This window comes from Tachypleus tridentatus, chromosome 4, assembly GCF_004210375.1.
Source record: "Tachypleus tridentatus isolate NWPU-2018 chromosome 4, ASM421037v1, whole genome shotgun sequence".
Taxonomy (NCBI): Eukaryota; Metazoa; Arthropoda; class Merostomata; order Xiphosura; family Limulidae; genus Tachypleus; species Tachypleus tridentatus.
Genome location: NC_134828.1, coordinates 51,425,003 through 51,450,174, shown reverse-complemented (window position 1 = coordinate 51,450,174; position 25,172 = coordinate 51,425,003). Strand labels below are relative to the sequence as shown.

General features: G+C 32.8%; 1 protein-coding gene across 1 annotated transcript in view; it reads right to left on the bottom strand.

Moving 5' to 3' along the window:
* LOC143248122 (thrombospondin type-1 domain-containing protein 4-like) overlaps window positions 1-25,172 on the bottom strand; it is a 203,382-nt gene that overhangs the window by 162,736 nt on the left and 15,474 nt on the right. Inside the window, exons 3-4 of the mRNA XM_076496555.1 lie at window positions 23,099-23,198; window positions 18,570-18,706 (exon numbers count right to left, since the gene is read on the bottom strand). Of these exons, the coding sequence (XP_076352670.1) occupies window positions 18,570-18,706; window positions 23,099-23,198 (237 nt within the window). The remainder of the gene's footprint in view (window positions 1-18,569; window positions 18,707-23,098; window positions 23,199-25,172) is intronic.

Sequence of the window (25,172 nt, the reverse complement as noted above, 5' to 3'; positions counted from 1 at the left end):
ACTCGTGATAAAAATGTAAAACAGGGGCAAACCGAAGTAAAATGGGAAATTTTTAAAAAATTACTTAGCTACCTAAGGCATTTACCAACTATAGTCAACCTTTTCCCCTTCGAAGGAGATTGGTGAAATATACGATCTCAAAAAGAAAAAAGAAAAAGAAAAGTTCTTTTGTAGTCCAATAACTTTCGAATATATTTTATGATATGCACTTGTTTAGACGTATTACTGATAAACTAACAAGTCAACCAACGATTTTCACTTCGATTATAAAATTAAAAGAAAACAATTACTTAGTAGCTTGTTCCTAAACAGTTAATTTTTTAGCTTAAGCGTGAAAAACTAATATTATTGTTTTTCTTTCTTTTTGATAAAGTTTGATTAACGAAAACTAGACAGAATGATACCATATATTACTATTAAGTAACAAAAACAAAAGATGAGAGTTTTGTTAAAATATGAATTAGGAGTTAGTTTTTTCTTTTTCATTTTTTTCTAATAATGAGATAATAGAAAAGGAATTTGAAAACGCAGTCTTGTAATAACTATTTATGTACTTAACAAGACTTTAACAGTATTCTTTGATAGATTGTTTAGGCCGAGTTTTCATGATGAAACTTTGTAGAATGGACGCAAACTGTCTGCTGTGGAGACTTTCGTCTTCTGACCTGTCTTCTTTTAATGTCATCAAGACATTAACAGAATCTTTTGGCAACTACAAGTAATATTTATAACTTTTCGTGATATTATAAATATACTCGTCACTGTCATGACCCCACAAAATGCCATGTGATAATCAAATTTTGTTGTACAACATGGCAGCCATTTCAACCACTAAATTTATTTGAAAAAGTTCAAGACTGGTATTGTTTACTGAAAATTTAAGGTTAATATCTTGTCCAGTCCATCAATGATTTATTAGCATAATAACATCTTTTAGCTTGCTCTGTTCATCAAGGAAATCGTTTCAAAAGTCCTTTTGAATGGAAACGAAATGGATCCTTTAGTTTTAAGCTTTATTTGGAAACAAATATGAGAACAGTTTTACCGAGAATTTAGACCACACAAACGCTAAAAAAGACATTCCACAAGTTCCTTTCAACCTACTTCAGTATTATTGAAGAGGGCGCCCCGTCCCGCCCAGTCGTCACCTTCAACGTTGCCTCTTCAAACTGATGTCGAGATATATTCAGAAAAATCCCCACTGTTTGTTCCTAAAACACTATTAAACTATGTTCATATAACAAACGATCTAAGAATAGAGTTGAAACTTTTGCACAAGTTAATGTGACGTCATGATGAATAGACGATTTTATTCCCTATCGCGCGCAAAGCATTGCTAATTGGCTTACATATTTATTTGTTAACTCCATTCATACTTATTTTATCAAGTTAATATATTAATGCATGAATTTATTCCAATGATACATTTATACTGTCATCTACGCCTTTAAGAAAGGATCGCTTTCATCATTCCTGACAAAAAATTATTTCAAAATACAGGTAACTAAAATAAAACTAATTGTTTTGTTACTGTATACGCACTTATGATTTACATGCATGAAATAAGTTAATACATATTCGTTATACTCTATAACTTATTTTATATAAATTATATTAAGAGTTTCTATATAATCTGTGCTCCTTAACTTGTTCCTTTGTTGTAGTGAAAAGGTAAACATTAAGCTATCTGCGTTTTGTTCACTAGGGGTAATCTAGCCCCCAAATATTAGTGTTGTAAGTCCCTAAACTTACCATTCACCCATTGGTGGGCAAACTTATTAACAAGGACTCCTAAATGCATGGTTGTCATTTGAGTCAATATTGGAAACGTTTTGTACGCTTTACAGACCATAAATGTTTCTGTACAGTTTATCGAAACTCTAGAAAAATTTTATTCATTTGTTTGTTTGTTTTGGAATTTCGCATAAAGCTACTCGAGGGCTATCTGTGTTAGCTGTCCCTAATTTAGCAGTGTAAGACTAGAAGGAAGGCAGCTAGTCATCACCACCGACCGCCAACTCTTGGACTACTCTTTTACCAACGAATAATGGGATTGACCGTCACATTATAACGCCCCCAGGGCTGGGAGGGCGAACATGTTTGGCGCGACGCGGATGCGAACCCGCGACCCTCAGATTACAAGTCGCACGCCTTAACGCGCTTGACCATGCCGGGCCAATTTTTATTCAACTGTTTGAAACATGACAACTTATGCCAACAAGAAATATATTTGCTAACTGACGTAGCTTATTTGATGAAACTAAACAACAAAAGTGCTTACAATAATGCGCACGTGGTTTCTCTTACGACATAACTGTTACGTTTAGAAGTCGTTTTACAAATTGCATTATTAGATCAATAACTTTTTCAATGCTACCTCAATATTCCGAAAACGTTTAAAGTACAAATATAGATTTAGGGTTAGTGGATTTTTTTACTGTGATTCATTTTTTTCTCTTTTATTCTAGGGTTTCTTTAGTTGTCCAAAAAGGAAGGGGTGTATTTTAATGTAGTTGACAAGGGGTTGTCGGTTTCAAGTAGCAGCAGAATAAGTATATGATAGAGAGATCCTGCTGAAAACGACTCTATTTAGTATCACTTCATATAAAAATTCAAAACAGAAAACACTTTAGTTTCTTTACAATTAAATAAATATAACCTACTAAAAAAAAGGCGTGAAATAGTCCAATAATTTGCCAAATTATTGCATTTTCAACTTAAACGGCACTTTACATTGTATATGGTTTGAATGGCTAGTACAAACGTTTTAAGATCAGATAGCCTCCGTTCGTACTTTAGATCTACTGATCGATAGGGCGGACAAACAATTAGCAGTCCTGCTTCCTACATGGGTACACTTAACCGAATAGTGGGAATGGATCTCACATCTAGAATGCGTCGGTAGCTGAAAGTGGGGAGCTTGTCCAGTAACATATAGTGGAATCGAACCTTGCACCTTCCTTTCTTAAACCCGAAATGCTAATCACTAGGTCATGTTAGGTTCTGCATCAAAAATAAATGAACGTTACGCTGGTGAGTATATAATGATTACTGGTAATTAGTTGTGGACAGGGTATTAAGGGACGACATTCAACTGGAAATCCCTAATCGGTAATTAGTTGTGGACAGGGTATTAAGGGACGACATTCAACTGGAAATCCCTAATCGGTAATTAGTTGTGGACAGGGTATTAAGGGACGACATTCAACTGGAAATCCCTAATCGGTAATTAGTTGTGGACAGGGTATTAAGGGACGACATTCAACTGGAAATCCCTAATCGGTAATTAGTTGTAAGGGACGACATTCAACTGGAAATCCCTAATCGGTAATTAGTTGTGGACAGGGTATTAAGGGACGACATTCAACTGGAAATCCCTAATCGTGCATCATATCCTACAAAATTGTGGCTCTGTCTTCATTATGCTCCAGATAAGAAAGAATCTTAAATCCCTTCCGTTTGTCTTCTCCTCAGATTAAAGTTTGATTCAGACATCAACATACTTGGACTGTGTGAGCTAGTATCAAATTGTTTGTGACTCAAAACATCCATACCTATTGTTTATTAGATTATTCTACAGAAGTACGAAAGGTAATAAATATATATATATATATATATATTCACTAAACATATCAAATAATAAATCACTTCGCCAACGACATGAAAGAGTAACAAACTCTAGAAAAAGTTTGACGACATCAAATGGTCGCTTTGTATCTATAGTTTACTGCTTTGAAAAGAACTGGAGTCTCTGAGAACCCTAGACAGAAAAGAAGTTCCGATATAACTTCTTAAACTTGTCCTTCGTTAAAGCACAATGATAATTAGTTAATGTAAAAAATAATGTTATTCAAAAGTGAAGAAATAAATAAAACGATAAATAGGAGACAACAAAGAATACAAAATTCTTGTCTTTATAACATTTTGCTCGTTAGTGAAAGCAAAATTACTTCCTTGCTTTGGGTAATGTTGCTATTTCTCACTAGATGGCAGCTACAGCACATAAGTTCGTAAAATATGCTGTTGAAATATCAAATTATACATTTATGTTTTTACTTGAATGTTGGAAAATAGCATTTGAAGTTGTTGTTTTTTTTTTGTACTGTATCAAGAAGTTTGTTTCATCCCAGTCATTATTAGTTCCCACGGGTTATTTTGCTTTTTGCATGAATATTTTATAAAATATTCCCAAATATTGTGCATCTGTTGCATTACAGTATACCTAGATACACACATACTTTAAAATCGGTATAAATAATGTCCTGTTCCTTTAACTATTTGAAAATTAAATTAATTTTTAAACTTGTTGCTATTTTGAATTAAGCACAAAGCTACACAATGGGATATCTCTGCTCTGCCCACCAGGTGTATCAAAACCTGGTTTTAAGAGTTGTAAGTCCTCAGACATACCGCTGTGCTAATGTGTGCATTTCTGAAACTACTATAAAACACCAGTTTTCCAATTTCGGTTTAAAGTTCCCTTAATCATTCAAAGAATTTCCAAGGTATAGATCAAGATTCTCCATTATCCCTAATTACTTTTGTTGTTACACCAGAAAATACTCGCTTCTAGAACCTGAGCACATGTACTACTTTGGTTCTGTTAGCTTGTGAGTGCATGTGTGAAATCAGCTTCGAAACTGGCACTCCTTGAACCCGAAGAGGAGATAGGAACGCAAAATCCGGTGACAGATTCTGCGACTCTGTAAACGTACTCTTAAACCTCTACTATAGCTGAATGATCTTCCAAGGCGCGTTTCAAACCCCATAGTTGGAGGCTACTCCAAATGAACAAAATCATACTCCCTCCCTCCGAAACTGTCTGCCAAGTTTAATCCTGCTAACGACAAATTGTCAGAGACTGTCACGACATAGAAAAGATGTAATATTAATATAAGCTTTCTAGACAATGGGACACGATTTTAAATACGTGCTGTTGTAATCCTTGGTCAATATTCGCCATTATATTAAAACATACTCACCAACAAAGATCTGACGATGAAGTTTAAATCAGTAAAACCGTGTTTGGTGTTTAACTATAAACTTGCAAGAATGAAACAAATTATTAACACATAGCCAAGGAATGTTCGAACCATCTAGTGTAACCATAACATTAATACGCAGTTACGTAAGTATAGAATAACATAGCAATAACCAGTAACAAAATTTTATAGATATTTTGCAGTTCTGTTAAGTTTTATCTAAATTGCCTTGTTTAAAGTAGACAAAGCGAGAAAAAAAGTCTCGTTTATACATGATATATTTGACCTTTGGCCTTCATAAAAAACATAAATTTATAAGATGCTTTCTTTCTCCCCTGAAATTATTATATTTTAATATACTATATTTGTCTTTACAAAAACATAAATTATTATATTTTAATATACGCTGTTTGTCTTACAAAAACATAAATTATTATATTTTAATATAAGCTGTTTGTCTTTACAAAAACATAAATTATTATATTTAAATATAAGCTGTTTGTCTTTGCAAAAACATAAATTGTTATATTTTAATGTAAGCTGTTTGTCTTTACAAAAACATAAATTTTATTGTTGCTTTTTATTTCTTGAAAGTATTTTGTGTACAGATACGTTATTCATTCTCTACTGATAAAGAAGAGATATAAAAACAACATTCAAGTAAAACAAATGTTTCGTTAACTAACGTTGTTCGAGGGCATGACGTTTCAATGTCTATCGGTCGTCTTTCTCAAGGGTCTGTCTAACGTTGCATGGAATTCGTACACTTTTATTTCAATGGTATATGCGTAAGCACTTAGTTGTATGTGTTGAAAGGAAGTACCAGAAAGCTTTTATATTGTTGTTACTGGCGTTTCATATTACCCGCTTAAGTTTCTTCCAAGAAAGGAAAACAAATCGTTCAAGAAACTATAATGCCTGATGGACACAATAGAAAACGTTAGATTCATGCATAATAGCGAGTTTTAAAAAAATGTAATTCTCAATCAGAGTAAAACTAAGAACATTCATTCGTATGATTTCGGTTAAAGGCACGACAAGGAGTGGTACCCTTTCAAAACGAAACGAAAGGCGGAAAAGGGAGTCAACCAGCCTAGTATTCCCTCCCAGGTGTGAGCCGACTTTTAAGCCTTAGATAAATGTGGTATAGACGTTGCGATGTGTTCAGCAGACTCCTCTCTCTAAGACTTGCGAGTTGTTCGCTCGAGGGAGAGGTGGAGTAACACTAGGCTTCTGGACTGCCGCTGCTTTCCTAATAGGGAACTAACGAAAACATGCGGCCCTAAATACACAGCTTGACAAAGTTACTACATGAAATGAAACAGGGCAATGATATATATATTTCTTACAAAACTACTACTTAATAAAGAACACAGAAGTGAAACGAAGATAACATTTACTGGTAAAAACCTTGGTGTATTGAAATTTAACACAGGAAGTATACGTAACAAGTAGATAAGTAAACACGCTAAGCCTTAACGAAGCAATATATTTATATGGTTTCGACAGTTAGGCATAATTAAAACAATCACATTGAGTTTTCACAGCGGGAAGAGATAGACTCGAATATATAGTTCGTGTAATTAAGTAAAGAGGATAATGAATATAGATAAATATTAATTGATCTTACGTAATAATTCAGTGTTTTTCTCTTCTGTGTGTTTTGTGATAAGTTTGGTTTTATTTGAATTTCGCACAAAGCTACGCGAGGGCTATCTGCGCTAGCCGTCCCTAATATAGCAGTGTAAAACTAGAGGGAAGGCAGCTAGTCATCACAACCCACCGCCAACTTTTGGGCTACTCTTTTACCAACGAATAGTGGGATTGATTGTATAATCATAACGCCCCATGACTGAAAAGGCGAACATGTTTAGTGTGACGGGGATTTGAAACCGCGACTCTAGGTTTACGAGTCAAGTGCTTCAACCACCGGGCCATGCAGAACCCATTTGTGATAAGTAGTAAGAAATATATTTGTTTATATAATTAAGTGTTTCTATTTAAAGTATGGTAACCTAAAATAACTAAATACAGTTAAATTGTATTTTGACTGAGATTTTACGTTATTCAAAATTTTGACAGTTTTATCTGCCATATTATGGCAATTTTTATGGAAAATAGTTTGTGCTCCAGCTGTTAATATTATATTTCTGATGTACAAATTCTACACCAGCTTCATGATCGTACTTTATGACTATACATTTACATTTCAGCTTCACATTTTAAAACCTGGCGGTTTCACTGATTATCGTTATGTTCTAAAATATTTTGTAGCACACTTTTTTGTTTGTTTTTTTGCAACGCTACGTTAAATGTGAGCTCTAAGTAGTCTGTCTCTGGTTTGCAACGTGTTAGTTGAGTTATTTGTACGTTAGGTGTACAGTTCATTCATAGCGTAAGTGATTTTAATTTCATATGTTCTAACTGTAGTGACACCCCCTGATATTACAGTTTGTACTTTTATCTTTTAAAGTAAGACTTAAGGTTTATTTTACAGTTAAATTTCTATGTTGCCTGTGTTTCGTGAATGAGTAACTGTCGCATACAATATTCTATAGATTTTAAATATGTTATACTAAAACAATTTTGGACTCTTATCATGTCGTTAAAGTCCATGTCACTCCATTTCATCGTGCTAAATCTGAAATTATGTAACTTGATTATAGCTCTGGAGCGCAGTTACCATTGTAAAAGGCTCCGCCGTAACGCTTTCATGTCCAAAGCACACCATTTTGTCCTGCTTACCTTTCATAAACCACCTAGTGTAAGAAAACAACTGTTTTTCAGCTACCATTTCAACAGTCTGATTTCATAGAAATCCAGAAATATAAATCCATGAAATAGCATGAATACCCGATTCACTTCCCAGCTGCTTATACAGATATATTGTGGAAGCAATTTGTATACAGTTGACCTGTGTCGATTTTTAAAACAGAGAATTTTCTTGGTTATGTTGCGTTCTGTTGCCTAAGACATTAAACAAGTTTTACCACATATTTTTGGGCTCGTAAATTCTCATCTGTTACAAAGTGTCACACTTTGTCTAGCACTGTTGCAGTACGACTTGTCGCAGGTCTCTTTCTGGGTGGTGATTATTAATAAAAAGTAACTGATACGAATTTGTTAAATGAAGTAATACGGTTTGGAAAACTGATTTCGTGCTGCATAACTTAAAACTGTTGATTTTATGTATTTTTTCGATAAATGTTTCTGTTTTACCACAATGATTTAGACACGAGAATACTTTTATCATTGAACATTATGTTAATTATTAGATTAACATATCCTTATGTCTTCATAAGGGTATAAAAAGAACGCAAAATATGACAAAAATATTTCAAATTAGTTAAAGAGTTTTGCTTCAAGCGAAAAGCCTCTCAGCGGATTGTCAGTAGTCTGCTCAACCCAGGGATCAATCTCCGAACTTTAACGATTCATGTTTTCAAGCCTGCCGCTGAACAGAGCGATAGAAAAGTAATTTTGATTCTCGTGGTGGGCACAGCACAGATAGCTCACTGTATAACTTTGTGCTTAGTTATAAAGAAACAAACCACCAGGAAGTAGATTATACAAGAAGAAATAAAATTTCTTAAGGTGTTAACAATAATATTTTTAGTTAATGTAAATGTTGTTTAACACATTTCAACAGCGATCAAAATACTTAAGTAAATCGATATAATAAATTATCTAAAATAAATTCAAATATCACTGTTTCTCGAACTTATTACATAAAACAAAAAGTAAAATGAATAGAAATATTTCTTAAACCATTTCTGATAGCATTAATTGCTGTCAAGAACTATTTTGTGTAGCATCAGTGATCATAAAACGACAGGGAAAATGTTTGCAAAATTTTCTAAGGGTACTAAATGTTATATTTTTCTTTCGAACTAAATCTGCGAGCAAGTAATTCATTTTCAAAATTGTCTAAGCCATACGAACGTTTAAAACAAAGAAAGAGAAAAAATATTCGTCAAAAATCAACAATATAACAAGGTATAGAAATAAACTTCATATAAAAATGTTTATTAATAAAAATCGGATAATTTAATCATTTTCTTTGCCTATCAGAAATCGAAGTACTAAATAAGATTAAAATTTGTCTTATGTTTGAGTTTCGGGACTAGAGATTCGTTACATTAGCGCACACACTTTATAAGTTAGATATTTAAAGTACTTGCTATTTCCCGTTTGGTGTGTTTGATTTGGCATTGCCTGGTAAGAGAAAAAATAAATACGCAAGCAAGTAAACCTCTTCTTGAGTGCTTTTACGCCTCTTGTTTTTATGTAACGCATGTGAAAATAAAGCAGTGTCAAGAGTTATTTTGACCTACCGTAAACTAAAACATTCCTGTCTATGTAACTATCGGAGCAACATATATAAATTCAATTTTTCAGCTGCAGATATGTTTTAAAATCAGATATAATTTATTAGTTTTCTCGTCTGATTCACAATACAACTACTACATTAGTGTTGATGTATTACATTATTTGTTCCATCACATTGAAATTCTGAACTAAGAGAAACTTACATTATTCACTTCTCAGGGCAAACTTGTTTCTAATTATATGTGTAACACATAAATATTCCAGACACTCAAATTTAACTTAACAGAGACTGGTACTTGTATTATTCACTTCTCATAATTGACAGCTTAGTTTTCTATCGTAGAACAGGATATAATTTATCCACTTCTTTGTTCATACGGATATCTAAGTTAATGCTCACTTTCCTTATTATTTATTTTAGATTTATACGAAGCTTATACTTGATAAATTCAAAAACTGTAATTCTTTTCCAAGCAAAATTTTTATATTCCAAAAATGTATCAATGCATTTAGAAACGTACCTAACCACTTAGTGCATCTAGTTTTCAAAATCGAACAACCCAGTACTTTATGAAGTAATGATTTTGTATGATAAAGTAAAATAAAAATTCATTTAAATAGTTTAGCATGTTTTAAACTGACAAAACATATGTTTAATAGGTAGTTGAATCTGGGTCGATTGAATAATCTAAAGCATATTTTCAAAAACACAACCACATAGTTCAGTATTTTGTTTGATTATTGTTAACTTACCATTGCTTGATAAAAAGGTTAGCCTTTGAAGATGAAAGCTATCCACTGATTCTCATTTAAATTATTCTTAAATAGATTAAGCGATAAAATCATAAAGACATAAGTGTGTATTTAGATGCATTTGAAGAACATTTGTTCTATGTTCAAAAAATATCAAACTCATATAATAAATTAACAACAGAGTTTGAGACGAACCAGTATCAATAGATTAGAATTTTGAGGTTTTAATTTGTCAATTTGTGCACGTGTTTTTGATATTTATTTATGTTGTCACATGTGTATGTGACATACATACGAAGTTGTCAGTTGTTATCTCTCAAATTAGACTTGATTTTAAAACCTTCAGTACCAGTCTGGTTCCCATATTTCATCACATTGTATAATTTTATACTTTTGCCTACTATAGCACCTAATATAAAGAATTGACAAAAGTAAAATTCTGTGAAACCTGTTATTTTCCATGTACAGTACACAGGGGAGCTCAACAATAGTTATTGGTATTAAATATAATGTTTGTCGTACTTTTTATTTAATTTTTTTAAGGGTTTGTATGCCATTAGATACAAAGTCATGGACGTAGAAGCAATTAAATGCATTAATAGTTTAAAAACGTGTATAAAGAATCGATAAGGTCAGCAGCGAAAATTTTCAGGTTGACTCAAAGCCACATGAACTTTAATTTAAATCTTCAGTCCAAAAATGCACACTTGTTCATTCCTCTAAGAAGTCACCTTTGAATTCCTACATTAACGAAAACTGCAGGCAGAACACATTTACCAACACTCCTTCATATGAAATACGAACGTAAGTACCAACCACACCAAACCAGTGAAAGTATAGCTCTTCATCAAATTTGATAAGATTGCGTCTATTAACTAATATAAAGTGTTCAAAACGCACTTGAGGCTTAAGCTAAAAGTACTTCATATCTGTGATCTACTTAAAGAATTTCGCAACTGACTGTAGTAGGAAGTTAAGTATAACGTTATACCATGCGTATACTGTAACAAATTATTATGTATGAGTAAATAATTCTGATCTCAAACATTCCAGACTCTCGACCATTCATAAAATATTCTTTATGGTGATGATGCTAGTTAAGCTGTGCTTTTAAAATACAGTTAATTAGCATTTGAACATAATAACGTTTCTGCAGTGCAAAACCATGAGTTGTATTAAGCTGTTTTAAAAAAATAAATATATACTGTACAATAAATGACAGCTTTGATACAACTATAGAACACATTTTATTATAGTAATCTGTCTGTAAGTGAACAAACTCAATTACATACTTGAGCATCAAAAATGGTCGCCACTAACACCTCAAAAACCGAAACGTAGCCAGGTGCAACAAATTATTTTAACAACAGAATTAAGAGATGATCCCACAAAATACTGTCAGAAAGCATTTAAATTGTTTAAATTAGCATCCTCTTATAAAAAAAAAGTTTACTCTGTAAGGTACAAAATCATAGTGGTGTGTGTTTTAACTGTACACCAATTTCAACTTCCCAAAGAGATAAAATTCATTTCAAATCTCAGAAGGTTTTGTTGATGATGTCCTTTGGAACATCATAGTATGTAAACATTTGAGACATCTCAATCATGAAATCATTATTTGCACGGAACCATAGGTATTCTTGAAATCGGGCCTGGCATGGCCTAGCGCGTTCAGGCGTGCGCTTCGTAATCTGAGGGTCGCGGGTTCGCGCCCGAATCGTGCCAAACATGCTCGCCCTCCCAGCCGTGGGGGCGTTATAATGTGACGGTCAATCCCACTATTCGTTGGTAAAAGAGTAGCCCAAGAGTTGGCGGTGGGTGGTGATGACTAGCTGCCTTCCCTCTAGTCTTACACTGCTAAATTAGGGACGGCTAGCACAGATAGCCCTCGAGTAGCTTTGTGCGAAATTCCAAAAACAACAACAACAATTCTTAAAATCAGTATTAACAACGATCACTTACCAAGTTTCTGACTTTTCATTTTTCGGTTTCTGCGCGTTTGTTTGTTTCCGCATTCTGAGCAAAGATACACGAGGACTATCTGCTAAATTAGGGATGGGTAATTTAGCAGTGTAAGACTAAAGGAAAGGCAGCTGGTCATCATCAACTACCGCCAACACTTGAACAACTATTTTACTCGTGAATAGTGGGATTGACCGTCACATTATAATACCCTCACGGCTGAAAGGACGAGCATGTTTGGTGGATCGAACCCGATCCTTAGATTATGAGTCGAGTGCCCTCACCACCTAGCCATGCCGGGCCTTTTTGCGCGTTTATAAATGGTGAGTTTGTTCGTCTGTACCTTTCTTTTTTATTTTTTGCATAGGAACCACCATTTTATGTTTTTAGACAACAACTTTATTCTTTCAGCTCTTAGCTCCAAAATCAGTTGCATTATTCCCTAGTCCCAGGGAAATAGTCTGTGAATTGTGATTAAAATCTAGTGATTTCGTGAAAAGTAGATGTCTACAAATGAACGGTTATATTCATCAGTACAGTCGGGAAAGATATAAATGATAATTATTACTATACCGCAAATAATTATAAATATTATTAAATAGAGAATAAAGATATTAGTGAAATCATAACCACGTAAGGAAGAAAAACATTATACATATTATATATAAAAATTAGTTATGATAAATATTTCTTGTTTAGAGCAATAGCTACTGCAGCAGTTATAATTATTAATATTATTAGCTAACAACAACCAAGGCAGAACCTTGGTCTAATATACAAAAAAGGACACAAGCTGTAAAAAAAAAAAAGACGTGTACTTACCACACATTTCAAACACTTTTGTTTCTTTTTTACACATATGGCTTTGCTTCATTGTTTAAAAGAGGTAGTAACCTATAGATTACTTGAAAAACGAAAACAAACATTATGTACAAGAAATATGTGTGTCCACGTGAGTATGTGTATTTTGAATATAATATTTATGGAAATAGGATATTAATATTATACTGCAACGTAATATTTCTTTGGCATGACCCCATTCGTGACACTTGATTTCCTTTCGTTTCCTTAGGGCTTGAAAAACACATAATTTCTACGCGAATTGCTTCTAACTCTTATAATTAAATTTGTTTGTGATTAGAAAGAAACGTTTTTCACGAATATTTGTTTGTTTGTTTTTTGAATTTCGCAGAATGCTACTTGAGGGCTATCTGTGCTAGCCGTCCCTAATTTAGTAGTGTAAGACTAGAGGGAAGGCAGCTAGTCATCACCATCCACCGTCAACTATTGGGCTACTCTTTTACCAACGAATAGTGGGATTGACCGTCACATTATAACGCCCCCACGGCTGAAAGGGCAAGCATGTTTGGCGCGACGGGGATGTGACCCCGTGACCCTCAGATTACGAGTCGCACGCCTTAACACGCTTGGCTATGCCGGGCCTGAAGAATATTTGAAAGGAGCAACTGGAATTGCGACAAACAGTATGATGTATTTCTTATCATTTGTTGCTATTATTAAAATGTCACTGATAAAGTCCGGCATTTATAACTCGAAGCTATGTTTTAGTTATTTCAGTGGACATTGCTTTAACTATCAAGCTTTTCTTACGTATCTAAAACAGTTAAGAGAGAGTGGGCTAGATTATGTGTTTATGATCTCGAGGACCCAGTTTCGAATCTGATGTATGTGTCTAAGAGCATCTTGAAGGAACCTCTCAATACATTATAGTACTTGGTTTGTCGACATAACCTGACGTAATAAGTTTAACAGCTACTAGGTTTCCGGGGCAACTATAAATTCACATGATTCATTTAAAGAACATCCTGCCACAGAAAGTTTTTTAATATGCCTATCCTTTGAAAATATCAATGAATGTGGCGTAAATAGATTGGATGATTAAGAAGAAACGTTTTTATTTTGCACGTTTCATTAATAATTTAAAGTGCAAGATATTTCGTTTAATAACATCTAAATTGTCTAATGGACACCGGTTGAAGCTTAAAGCAAATTTCTAAGTATTTGATGTTGTCAATGCTGTGCCAGTAAGCGGTACTGATGAAATAAAACCAGACAGCCCCTTGGGCGTTCTGGTGGGTAGGTTGCCAACCACCAGATAAGGCTCTCTCACTGTCTCCCTAGAACGTGAATGAGTCACTTCACGAAAAAGGATACCGACTGTGGTTAGAACTGCCAAGAGGAGGTCTATGAATAATACTTGGTAAATCATGCAGACGTGTTGCGCTTAACGACTCTCTACTTCTTTGATAAGATCGTTTAGTCACATAAAAGCTCTATGCTTTACGACTTTCTCGGTTTTCTCTTAAGAAATGAAGAAAACAGCATGACCATGATTTTACCGAACTTCTGACATGGTAGAACTGGTTTCCCGTTAAACGTAATAAGTTAAAACCATTATAAGTTAAGTAATGTGCGCTTTAGTTACAAAACTGTTAAAATGGGAGACTTACATATAATAGTGTTTAGTACTACGTAAGATGTGGTTGATGGCCATACGATAATAGCACAGATGTATTACTTGAATATATGATTACATTAAAGAAATTGCAAATAGAGTCGCTGTCAGTAGCTTAGATTATTTTTCTGCAAGCTGGACGTCTTTATATCACTAAAATATTTATTCAGATTTAAAAGTTTACGAAAGTAACAAGTTTCAATTTAACATTTATATCTAGCATATTAGTTAATAAAGGAATTAATATGCTCTTGATTTTTTTCGAAGAAATGTTACACAATATCTATAAGAAAAATGTTTTAAGCTTTGGCTGACTTATATATATATATATATAATAAAACGTCAAACATTTTAAAACTTTCCTTTACCACTGATTTTTGTTTGATCTACTTACGTTGTGGATCTTTGTGGAGCAAACTTTTGTGATTTTTACGCAATTTTTGAGGACTAAATTTTTCTCTTATTTTGTAAGTTTTGTTTTCTTTTATATTACTGGCTACTACATTTATAATAATTCTGGATAGTATTAGTATTCGTTAATATTTAGATTTATGGTAATTACAATGCATTACTGGCTAAACATAAATGAGCCTTTGGTACCTTTAGACCTCTATAGCTGACTGAATCTTGTCGAATTATGGCTAAAAATATAACTTACAAAAAGATATCTAACTGCCAATTCAGTATACTGATCTGTATAGTTAGCTTATAATTTTCATCAGAAGGTAATAACTGTTTGTGTTGTTTTTTTCAATCAACAAAATCTGTAACTGTCTATGATTTTTTCTCAATTAAAATCATGTTACTGGTAGATAATGTTATGTGTTTGTGAAAAACATAATGCAAACGTCTTAACTGCGTAAAATACCTTACGTGTGTGATGCATTCCAGCCAGTTAATTATTACTGTATTAGTTCTCATTGATACAGAAATACCAGTCATATTTTTCACAGCCTACCATGGCCTAGTAGTTAGAGCGCATGATTCTAAACATGCCGTCCACAAACATGTTCTCTGTTTCAGAGTGTGACTCTCAATCTAACTATTCGCTGGTAACAAGTAATCCATGAGTTGGCAGAGGGAGACGTTGACTATATTCTCTCCCTCTAGTCAATCACTGGAGAATGAGGAACGGCTGGAACAAATAGCTCTCGAATAGTTTTTCGCGAAATTCAAAATAAACAAACATATTTTCACTAACGATTTTGAGATGCATTTGATATATACATGTATAAAGTTATCAGAAACCAAAGAATCAGGAAATTTGGTCATTGTTACATTAAAATATGTATCATAAATTGCATTAAGCTTCTCTAAGCTGCGTATTCTGTAAAGCTTACTAGAAAAATTAGTCTCATTCGGAAGATTTGTTATTAAAATAACCTTAATTTTGGTTGCATTCTTGGACCTTTGGTCATTTGAACTTTCAGATAAGCTATGTGGACTACCTGTCGTGCAGTAATTAAATATTTATTTGTTTCTTCTAGGAATTTTGCACAAAGCTACACAAAGGCTTACTTGCCATAACTGTCCCTAGTTTTGCACTGATAGAATGGAAGAAAGACAGTAGTTGACAGCAACCATTGTTAGTGCTTGGATTACTTTTGTACGACAAAGTAGTGGGATTTTATCACCACTCTTCAAACAACAGCGCAAGTGTTTGCGGTGATGAAATGTGAACCCTGAAATTCATATTTTTGGCACTCTAAGTACAGGGTAACATCCAGTCCATAATTAAAAAACAAAGATTTTGCAACCAATACAGTCCGTTAACAAACAACATGAAGGATGTTGCATCTTAAATTTCGTTAAAAACAATTTTGTTTCTGTTATAACGTGCCCTGGTTCACTTTGATTATCCATAGTTTCAATACGCATCATTCACATATACAATCAAAATTACAATATCAGATGTAAAGCAATAGCTAAAGACATAAAAAATACATACTTAAGAATTTTCTTATAGCCTATTAGACTGACAGTTACTATTTCTTTAATTATCACAGCTTTTATAAAATTTAGTCTGAATAACGTGTTATTTTAAATCTATTTCAGTAGGCTTAAGGAATAGTTAGAAAAATACAATAATAAACATATACTGCTAATAATAATTTGAACATTTCATTGAATGATAAGTATTTGCAAATTAATTACTTTTCAAAAAAAGTGGTTTTATTAACGCTGGTGTTTATGACTGCGGCGTTAAAACATTATTATTATTTATTTTTCTGAATAAGTCCCCCGCCGGGTTAGAGGTAAGTATTTGGATTTATAACGCTAAAGTCAAGGATTCGGTTCCCCTCAGTGGACACAGCAGATATCGCGATGTGGTTGTGCTATAAGAAAAACCCACAAACACACACGTAGAATAAAATTCACTATTAAAATTTTGAGGGCTTTTAAGCTATTTGTTTTGTATACACAGATGCATACAACTTATTTGTCACACTTTCTAGTTGTTAAACTTGTTTCAGGAAAGTACTGTATGGTTGCATATTTTAAATACATAATACCTAAATATACTTTTTTTTTTTTTCTAAAATCACCTGTTATGAAAACTGACAATCACATGTCATAGCGTAATGTTTCAGTTTACGACTAAAGCTAAGGACGTTGCTTCTAAATGATCTGTTGAAAATTTTTAGCCAATTATTTTTAGAAAAATGTTTAGAATAAAATTAACACATGAGGCTCTCTTTCTCCTTGTATACACACAGTAGTTTAAATATTATATATTAGGTTACTCACTTTTCTTTTATTTTGAATATTGGTAGAATATTCTTTGTTTTTAACTAACTTAGTATTAGATGGCATTACAGTTTGATACATAAGTATTGACTTTAGAGCTCAAATATTAAAAGCAAGGAAGAAGGATCAGGTAAACTCTACAAGCATGAAACTAATCTCTGCTTTATAAAACGTTACAGAAAAGAAGAATTCATTTGTACTTTCTTTTCAAAAGATACGTGGACATATTCAGTCTAAAAATCATTCGCATGCATAAAGAAAAACAACAGCAAACACAGGGTGACAGTGTCATAACTCTTAAGTCATAAACTTAAGGAAATAAACCAACGGATACTTTAGTTGGTATACGAGATGAAACATAAAATCGTCGTTCATGGTGAGCCATAAAGGCACCCTGAACAACTTCTTTGGTGGGTCAGTAAACATGTTATTCACTAAAAGATTTGTGGTAAAAACCATGACACCCATATCTTAGTGTTTGTAGGCCATCGAATGCGTCATCTTTAGAAACTCTTGGACTACTGATAATTGTGTAAGTGGTTGCGATAATGATAAATCAACCTATAAACAGAAAAGTTTCATATGATTCACGTCAGGGAAGTGACAAGAGGACCGTTCATCAGATGGGTTGAATTGTCGAAAGTTAATTTAATAACCTACATTAAATGTTTTCAGAATAGAAATATCTTTCATAAATATTAATATGCCTTACTTTATCACCTATTAATGAAGTTTGAAAAAACTTTACAGATACTTTTATTTATATAAACAGCCTTATTATACTTTTCATGGAAACATACATCAAATTGCTCGACATGACATGTTGCTCTGTTTTCCGCTTTATAGATTGCTCTCAGAAACTACGAATTGTATTAAATAACAATTGATGTTATCTCTATATTTCAATATAAGCAGAGACAAAGATATCATATTGTTTATATAACAGTAATAGTTCAAGTCTGAGTATTTATACCTTCACTAGAGCATATTAATCTCATTAATGTTTCCCACTTTGATCATTTTTCTATTTTTTTCTCACAATATACTTTTTCATTTAAGCATTTTTTGTAATACCTGACCATCTTAATTTTAAATATATATGATTTATTTGTGGGTTTCTACTTATTTTAATGATTAAAACATGCTATTCATCCCAAATTCTTTAAATATTTTTATTCAGCTCAGCAACATTTTTAAACTTATTCTGGAACAGTTTTTAAAACACGTGTGCTAGTTCAACGTTCTAATCCAGGTTTTGATCTCACAAAATATTTTGCTGAGCTCATTCTTTTAAGGCCTTGAAGTAATTCGCTACTCACTTTACAATGTCCAGCGATGCACACTTTGTCAATCGATGTGTCAGATGAACACGATGTTCCATCCTCAACAGTCTTGGCTAGACGAGCGTAAAACTGATAACCAACTGGTCTACAATGGAGTTCACATTTTTCTATTTCTGTAAATTAATGAAATATCATAAAGACCTTTCACTGGATAAGAAGATTGAAGAGAAGTAAAAGCACGCGATTTATAACAACGACACCGAACACTCATCAACATAGAAATAACTCCAGGTGGTGAGGTTTTACAAGAACAATGCTTGTGCATGGAAATATTTGCATCTAAAAGTAGTCAACTAAATTATGTCTCATGAACAATGATTATGCACTGATGTTTACGTACTGGGTTAATATTGTTTAACTGCTCTATTATTATATAATGATAGACGATGTTTCGATAGCTAATACTTATTGATATAGCAATAATCAAGTGTTGCCTTAATAAATAAGTATAGTCACTTACTCCCATGAAAATGGCATAGTTATTTGCACAGACTATAGGATTTATAAAAAGATAAGCAAAAAGAAAATGAGACAGAAGTCATCCAGGTACATCAGTGTCCTTTAGATATCAACTCTTCGTGCTGGATAAAAAGCGGTTTTCACAAATGAAGGTTTAAAGAAGCAGCAGAATAGAGTCTCACTTGAATGAATCTGTCAACTTCCCCTAATATAACTTGTTTCCTAGGGAGTCAAACCTCAACATTTTAAGGCCATAATTACTGTATTGTACTCATATAACACTAAATATCAGTATCTTAAATTAAATAACTAATTTATCTCTAACCCTTCCAGATGATAGTGGCCATAACTTTCAGTGTCTTGTTGTGTTAACTAACATAGTAGTAGCAGTCCGTAGGACTTGTGAAAGCAAAAAAGAGTATTTATTAATATTTCAACAACGCTATATTTGCCATATTCAGTACAGGCGAGGGCTTTTTTGACCAATACTATTGCTCATTATGCAATCTGATATAAGATTTAGCAGTTGCTTAGGCGTTACTTATATCATCGCATTTTTGACGCCATGTGAGCTAATATAACAGTGGAGCATGGAAAGTTACTATAATGCACTTTTGCGTTACATTAGCTAGAAAATAGTGGCTCATAGAAGCAACAGTAACGCTGTTGATCATTGGTGTGAGTTAACAAAAAATGGCTGATTTGAAACCTTAAAGAATGAAAGACTACGAAAAACTGATAACTTCCTGCAGCCAACTTTTAGGATTTTTACAAAATTCGGTATATTGATGGAAAATATTTTAATAATTGAAAAATAACAGAATAGTTTTCTTATTTTTAATATTGCACAAATATTCCCTTTATTGAGCATATTCCTTAAAACATTTTATTTCAAAATACAGAAATTTCTAAAAAAAAGTTCGTATAAATGTTCTATCTGTGCTTCTTTCCGTAGCTTATTATTTTACAGTAGTTTGGTTGTACTGTGAGCTAATATAATAGTTTCCAATATAAAAAAGCTGGTTGTTACAATAAATGCGTTTGTTATTAAATAAGCTAGAATAATAGAATGACACATTTTATACTGAGTATCTAAAGTATAGTAAATAACATTTTTTTTGTTTTGAAATACTTCCTACCTTTTCCCCCTTCAGCGGTGCAACGGTAAGTTCGAGTGCTTACAACGTTAAATATCGGGGTCAGATATCTGTAGTTGGTAATCTATTCTTTAGCTTTGTGATTAGCATCAAATAAATAAATTCGTTTTTAGATACATACATATAAAGAACTAAAAGCAACGAGAGACCTTTTGGTCCATATAGGCCAGTGGTTCCCAACCTTTTTTATGCCCCGCACCCCTAAAAAGGTTTTAATATGTTCTCGCGCCCCTTACAGTAATTATTTATTTGAGAATAAAGGTGAAGGCGGCCAAAACAAATGTTATCTTGCACCCCCTGGAACGCTATTTCGCACCTCCAAGGGGTGCGAGAACCCCTGGTTAGTAACCATTGATCTAGGACATCCGATTCACTAAACTAAACTTTAAAAAGAGAATAAGTCACTCAAAGACAATCTTTATCATTTCAATATTTACCAAGTCATCCCTTTAACTTTCTTAAATTAATTGCATTCCATCACATTTGAAAGCAATGCATTCCAAAAGCCAATCAACCTGTTAGAAAAATAAAACCGACTTAGCCAAATACAATTCCTACGTTGTTATATGTGTCTCGTAGTGATACCATACTCTCCATTAAGTATAAGAAACACATTTTCCACACTACCAATTTCTTTTAACAATGTTAAACATTTCAGTCAAATTCCCTCTAATTCTTCTTTTTTTTTTTCAAGATAAATAAATTTCTTAACCTGTCTTCATATGACAACCTTTCCATATCAGGTAGGAATCTTCTGAACCTTTTCCAATAATTTAATGTATTTTCTAAGGTAAGTTATAAGAGTTTGTTTTGGAATTTCGCACAAAACTACTCGAGGGCTATCTGTGCTAGCCGTCCCTAATTTAGCAGTGTATGACAAGAAGGAAGGCAGCTACTCATCACCACCCACCGCCAACTCTTGGGCTACTCTTTTACCAACGAAAAGTGGGATTGATCGTCACATTATAACGCCCCCACGGCTGGGAGGGCGAGCATGTTTGGCGCGATTCGGGCGCGAACCCGCGACCCTCAGATTACGAAGCGCACGCCTTAACGCGCTAGGCCATGCCAGGCCTAAGTTATAAGAGAATCAATATAAAATTTTAAATGTGTTCCAACCAATGGCATACACAATGAAATTATAATCTTTTAGATATTTTATTGGTTGTTTCTGTAGATAAAACCTAAAATGCGACTTGACTTGCCACTACCATATTTCTTGGATAGATTAAGAGACTGATTAATTAGAACACCAAAGAAGCTTTCTTCGTTAACACTGTTAAGATTATTACCGTTATCAATTCAAATCATTTTCAAAAGTATGATATCCTATATTCATTATGTTTCATTTATAATAATTAAAAGTCATATGTCCAGCTCACAAAATAATCTAAATCTTGTGTAAAGTGGCAACAATCTCCTCAAAGCAAGTAACACCCAAAACCGTAATATCATCAATAAATTCCAGAAATCCATGTCACTGATACAAATAATACAAAAAAGATATCAAGTACTAGTATTAGACCCTGATTACCCCACTTGTAACATGAATCCAGGTTAACTGAAATTCATTTATAATAATTCTTTGCTTTCTTCCATCTAACCAATTCTGTATCTAAACAGCTATTCTATCCACCACACCTACAAAAATATACTCTTTTTATCAATCAGTTTATATGGTGCTTTATCAAATGCTTTTGATAATTCAAATAAACCAAAACTAATCTGTACCTTCTCAATATAAGATGAAAGATTATTAAGGCAACATTTTCCATATTGAAACCACACAAACTACCCAACAAAAGTTTAAACTTTATTAAATTACTTTGCAAACACTTTCCATCAAACTTTAAAAAAAAAATCCACCAGTTATGTAAAATTAATAGACTTATAATCGATAGGATAATTTTGATCATCTTCCTTAAAAAGTGGAATAACATCAGACAGCATCCAATATTCTGGCACCTGCCCACTATTCAAGGATTATTTAAAAATAGTAGCAAATGACTCACTTATCTAATCTTTAACTTCCCCACTTTTTCAACAAACTCAAAATTAGTGTGATCAACTTATTTCCATCTATGGACTGTTAAGGATGAGAAGTATTCTTTAAATCGTCAATAGCAAAAATTGAAGAAAAAATAGAATATAATAACCCACCTATCTTTCATTCGTTAGCTATGAGCTTTCCCCTATCATCCATCAAAAGCCCTATTCCCAACCTAACATTTGGTTAACTTTAATATTTTATATAAATCATTACTATTCATTTTTACATTTTCAGTTAACCTTTTACCACATAGTTTTTATTTGCTAATTTTCTGTTTGACTAACTTTCTCGATCTTTAGTGATCCTTTAAGTGTTCTATCATTACAGCAAATTGAATTTTATCCTGTAAACCTTTTGTAAGCCAATCTGATTTTTTCTATGAGTATTTTAATGTGGCTTATTTTATTAGAGTAAAGGTTACTGCACATGTTAATTTGTCTATATATTTTGCGGCAACTTTTTTAAAAACCTAGCACTGAGTTAAGTAAGTATACTTTGTTATGGTTTGATTTCAAGTAGTTCATGTGTACATTCAGTATTTTAAGTACTTTGAAAATCCAGCCATAAACGTTTGCTAAAAAAGTTTTTTATTTTTATTTTCCCTTTTCTTATTTTCATTTTTTGAAGCTCTACTTAAATAAGTGGTTGGTCTACCAACGCAAAATGCATATTTTTTCTTTATGTTCATTGGCTTTAAGATTTTGATCAACAGCGTATAACATTTTGTTGCTAATTTTTTCTTTTCCTACTATCTTATTACATTGTTGTTGATTTTTTTTTGATGGAGCATTTATACACATACGAAAAAATAATATGAATTACCTAACCAAAATTCTTACCCTTTATGTAAGGTGCCCAACGATAATACCTTCCCTTGAAGCTTTGCCTATCAAAAATGGCACACTGTTCCTTCCTGTGGTCAAGTGGAACATGGCAAGGCTGTAGAAAGAAGTGTAAGCCTTTTGTTAAGAAAATCCTAGAAGTTACTAGCAGACGATTTATACACTATATTAGATTTACCTTCATTTAGGTAACAGTATTTTCAAATAAAGAAATAGGCTGTTAACCTTGTGCAACCAGACCTGAATAAAAAATACTCAAGAAGGGTTAGTATAACCCTCTTTCTTTAGTATATAAACTACTAAAGTATTCACTTAGTTTCTGTAAAAACATGAATAAACATTTAACTCGCCTACAAATTAAAGGACAACTGATAATCTCATCATTTTTTTTTCGTAATGCCTAAATATTTCGTGAGATCTTGATATATTTCTGTTTTGATTTCTGTTAATTATTGAAACATTAAATCTATGAAAATGCCTTTAATTTTGAAAAATATTACTATTATACTAAGCTCATGAGAGCTGTACAAACGAAGTTCGTAATCAGCTTTGGTTCAAGGAAAAAAAAACATTTTGTTTTTATTTTGGACGGGACAATTAATAAGTATTCTTTGGGATTTCACTAACAGCCCAATTTGATGAATGGTGTATTTAAATTCAATGAACCCAAATACGAAGGAGAATAAAATAAAACCTTGACTCAAAACGTATTACAACATTCGTTTAAATTAAAAATATGCGAGCTACGTTTTTGAACATAACTCAAAAAGCACCCAAATAGTATTAAATTAAATAATCTCATCATTTTTTTTTCGTAATGCCTAAATATTTCGTGAGATCTTGATATATTTCTGTTTTGATTTCTGTTAATTATTGAAACATTAAATCTATGAAAATGCCTTTAATTTTGAAAAATATTACTATTATACTAAGCTCATGAGAGCTGTACAAACGAAGTTCGTAATCAGCTTTGGTTCAAGGAAAAAAAAACATTTTGTTTTTATTTTGGACGGGACAATTAATAAGTATTCTTTGGGATTTCACTAACAGCCCAATTTGATGAATGGTGTATTTAAATTCAATGAACCCAAATACGAAGGAGAATAAAATAAAAACCTTGACTCAAAAACGTATTACAACATTCGTTTAAATTAAAAATATGCGAGCTACGTTTTTGAACATAACTCAAAAAGCACCCAAATAGTATTAAATTAAATAAATTTAAAGAACATTTAAACATATTATTGTCAATCATAAGTATTTTTTTTCCTAAAAGTTTTATATTATTTTATACACAAAAAGTAAATTAAGAAGTATTTAAAAGTGTCCCTTGTGACTCAAACGTAAACGTTTCAGATGAAACATAACAAGTAAATAAAAGTGTTTTATGTAACACAAAACATAAATTAAGTGGTCGATATTATACATTAAATAAATAAGTGTTGGAAAATATATAAAATACTAGTCAGTATAAAATATTCACCGTTACTTAATAAATATTTGCCGTAATGCTTCTGATAAGCTTGAAAAGTCAAATAGTGAAACAAGCCAATGCATGATATATACACAGTTAGCCAAAATCTTAAGGCCAATGAACGTAAAAAAAATATGCATTTTGCGTTGTTAGACTCAACCGCTTATTTGACTATAGCTTTGAAGGATGAAAATAAGAAAATAAAAAACCTTTTAGCATTTATTAGGAAAACTGTGAACACTATGAAATTAGCCTAAATACAAGCTGGTCAAAAGTTTAAGACCATACCAAAAAAAAGTCCTAAACAGGGTAGGAAATGCACAACAAGAGGTCTCAGTAGTAAGTTGCACGGCCGTCATTGCGAATAACTTCAAACATTCGTTTTGGCATGGTCGATATAAGCGTTTGCAGAAGGCTGGCTGGAATGCTATTCCAAGTGGTGAAGATCGCTTCACGAAGATCATGCACTGTTTGGAATTGACGTCCATTTCCATAGACTTCCCTTGCCATCCACCCCCAAGTTCGGGCGAACACGCTGATTGGTCCAAAATAATCACGTTATTCGTCATGAAAATGTCCTTTGTCCTGCGGGCATTG